Here is a 3,064-nt window from a genome sequence, read left to right as displayed (position 1 = left end):
CGCAAGGCTCTCCAGAGGGTGGTATGGTCTGCACAATGCATCACCGGGGGCAAACTACCTGCCCGCCAGGACACCTACAGCACCCGATGTGACAGGAAGGCCTTAAAGATCATCAAGGACAACAACCACCCGAGCCACTGCCTGTTCACACTACTACATCCAGAAGGCGACGTCAGACTCGAAATCATTGGCCACTTTAATAAATGGATCACTAGTCACTTTAATAATGCCACTTTAATAAAGTTCACGTATCCATACCATACTCCCACGGGGCACTCTGTTCACAACGTTGACATCAGCAAACCGCTCGCCCACACGACACCATACATGTGGATTGCGGTTGTAAGGCCGGTTGGATGTACTGCCAAATTCTCTAAAAGGACATTGGAGGCTGCTTATGATAGAGAAATCAACAAAAAATTACCTGGCAACATCTCTGTTGGACATTCCTGCAGTCAGCATACAATTTGCACACTCCCTCAAAACTTGAGACATCTGTGGCATTGCGTTGTGTGACAAAACTGCACATTTTAGAGTGGCCTTTTATTGTCCCAAGCACGAGGTGCACCTGTGTAATGATCATGCTGTTAAAGCAGCTTCTTGATATGCCACACCTGTCAGGTGGATGGATTATCTTGGCAAAGGAGAAATGTTCACTAACGGGGATGTAAACAAATTTGTGCACAAAATTTGAGCGAAATAAGCTTTTTGTGCATATGGACAATTTCTGGAATTTATTTTTATTTTTTCAGCTCATGAAACATGGGACCAACACTTTACATGTTGCGTTTATATTTTTGTAAAGTTTATTGAATTAGCAGAAAGTACACCTTATTTATGTACAGAATAATGGAAGCAAAATGAACAATAATATTTTACAATATTAATATTACAGTCATTTCAAATGAATGGATAATTAAAACGTAAAGTAAGTTATCAAATGATATGCACATCATTGTGTGAATTGGTAACTGCGTGTGTGTTTGTGTGCGTGCGTGAGTCTGTTTGTGTGTGCCTTTCTCTCCCTAGTCTAATGCAGCGTACTATTTTACCAAAAAACATGAATCTTCAGACCATCACCATAGTTATTTTTCAACAGCAGTGCAGAGAGAGGACCTATTATCCTATTTCTCACAGATCCCTTTATTTTTATTGTAACACTTCTCATCATTCCACAACCCTGAACGATTCCAAATCTCCCCACAGTCCTGGTCTGTTCCATTGTTGCTGTTGGGCTGCCCTTTCCCCCAATTCGCTGTGGTCAGTGGTGTACCATCCACCCATTTCCAGGTCCCTTCAGTAACTGAGTCAGTAAGACCAATCCAGACATTATTTTTTGTTTGGAGTAATCCATTGATAAATTCCTGTTCCTCTTTGCTGTTTATGATCACCAGATCTGCTCCAAACTCTTGGCATTTTTCACTGCTCTGAGTCCAGGTTTTATTCTCATTGGTGATGTAGTAACAGCTGAATTCAAACTCCCTCCAGCCTTCTGGACAGCGTCTCCCTTTGATCTTCTTGTTCAGGTTTTCTTTCTCCTTCTGTAGCTGGCCTCTCTCCTTCTGTAGCTGGTCTCTCGCTTTCGTCAAGTTGTTGTAACTGGTCGATTGGTTTCTCTGGTAGACAGACAGGATTATGATCCCAGCCAGTAGGAGAACACACAGCAGCCCCAGACACACTGCAGCAGCTCTGGAGGGTCTCTTCCACCACTGGAAATATCTTGTTCCTTCTCTTGGGCTGGCCCTGAAGGAACTTGCATTGGCATATGTATTTTCATCATTGTCCATCTTGACACACTTCTGCTCAAATACAGTTAACTTTAACTGTTACTTCAGCTCTTACTGAAAGTCTGGTTCTGAGTCAAGAGTCATCCTCAGTAATAGTGGACAGGAAACAGGAAATGTACAGTTCCTCAGTGCATGAAAACAGATAATTTTCTTAGAGATGCTGTTGGGTAACTATAACCACTCAAATTCAAAGACTGAGTCCATGAAGTCGGCATGCTTGTTTTAATGTATATTTAAACAAAGTTGTTTATTTACTTTTTATCTTCCTCTTCAGTCATGATATGGTTTAAACATTTCTACTAAACTCTTCAGTCATGATAGGGTTTAAACATTTCTACTAAACTCTTCAGTCATGATAGGGTTTAAACAGTAATACTAAACTCTTCAGTCATGATATGGTTTAAACATTTCTACTAAACTCTTCAGTCATGATATGGTTTAAACATTTCTACTAAACTCTTCAGTCATGATAGGGTTTCAACATTTCTACTAAACTCTTCAGTCATGATAGGGTTTAAACATTTCTACTAAACTCTTCAGTCATGATAGGGTTTAAACATTTCTACTAAACTCTTCAGTCATGATAGGGTTTAAACATTTATACTAAACTCTTCAGTCATGATAGGGTTTAAACATTTCTACTAAACTCTTCAGTCATGATAGGGTTTAAACATTTCTACTAAACTCTTCAGTCATGATAGGGTTTAAACATTTCTACTGAACTCTTCAGTCATGATAGGGTTTAAACATTTCTACTAAACTCTTCAGTCATGATAGGGTTTAAACATTTCTACTAAACTCTTCAGTCATGATAGGGTTTAAACATTTCTACTAAACTCTTCAGTCATGATAGGGTTTAAACATTTCTACTAAACTCTTCAGTCATGATAGGGTTTAAACAGTAATACTAAACTCTTCAGTCATGATAGGGTTAAACATTTCTACTAAACTCTTCAGTCATGATAGGGTTTAAACATTTCTACTAAACTCAAAGGGCCATGTTAGTCTAATGATTGTTGAACAGCAGGACTTTTGTTTCTTAATATGATGTACCACTGTGTCCTTTAGAGGGAGCTATGGGGCTTTTAATGAGAGACAGATCACCATTATTTATCTTCAGATTCCAGATTGGAATTTAAGCATGGATCCACATCGCTAGACTGTATTGTTTTATTACAATATGTACCTATTATCTTCATCATTAAACACATTGAATATATGGTTATTACAACCAGTGGTGGAGAAAGTACCCAATTGTGATACTTGATTAAAAGTAT

At 38.7% G+C, this 3,064-nt stretch overlaps 1 protein-coding gene across 1 annotated transcript; it reads right to left on the bottom strand.

Annotated features, from left to right (window-relative positions):
* Positions 1-795: 795 nt before the first annotated feature.
* On the bottom strand, positions 796-1,831 carry LOC129819165 (CD209 antigen-like protein C). Its single transcript, XM_055875724.1, has one exon. It carries the CDS (start codon positions 1,785-1,787, stop codon positions 1,125-1,127), a length of 663 nt encoding a protein of 220 aa, XP_055731699.1. The 5' UTR covers positions 1,788-1,831; the 3' UTR covers positions 796-1,124.
* Positions 1,832-3,064: the final 1,233 nt, after the last annotated feature.

Source organism: Salvelinus fontinalis, chromosome 21 (genome assembly GCF_029448725.1).
Source record: "Salvelinus fontinalis isolate EN_2023a chromosome 21, ASM2944872v1, whole genome shotgun sequence".
In the NCBI taxonomy this organism is placed as follows: Eukaryota; Metazoa; Chordata; class Actinopteri; order Salmoniformes; family Salmonidae; genus Salvelinus; species Salvelinus fontinalis.
Note: the sequence above shows the minus strand (reverse complement) of the source record. Positions and strands in the feature narration are given on the sequence as shown.

Excerpts from the sequence above, each read along its gene's own strand:
- LOC129819165 (XM_055875724.1), bottom strand. The coding sequence starts at position 1,787 with ATGGACAATGATGAAAATACATATGCCAATGCAAGTTCCTTCAGGGCC.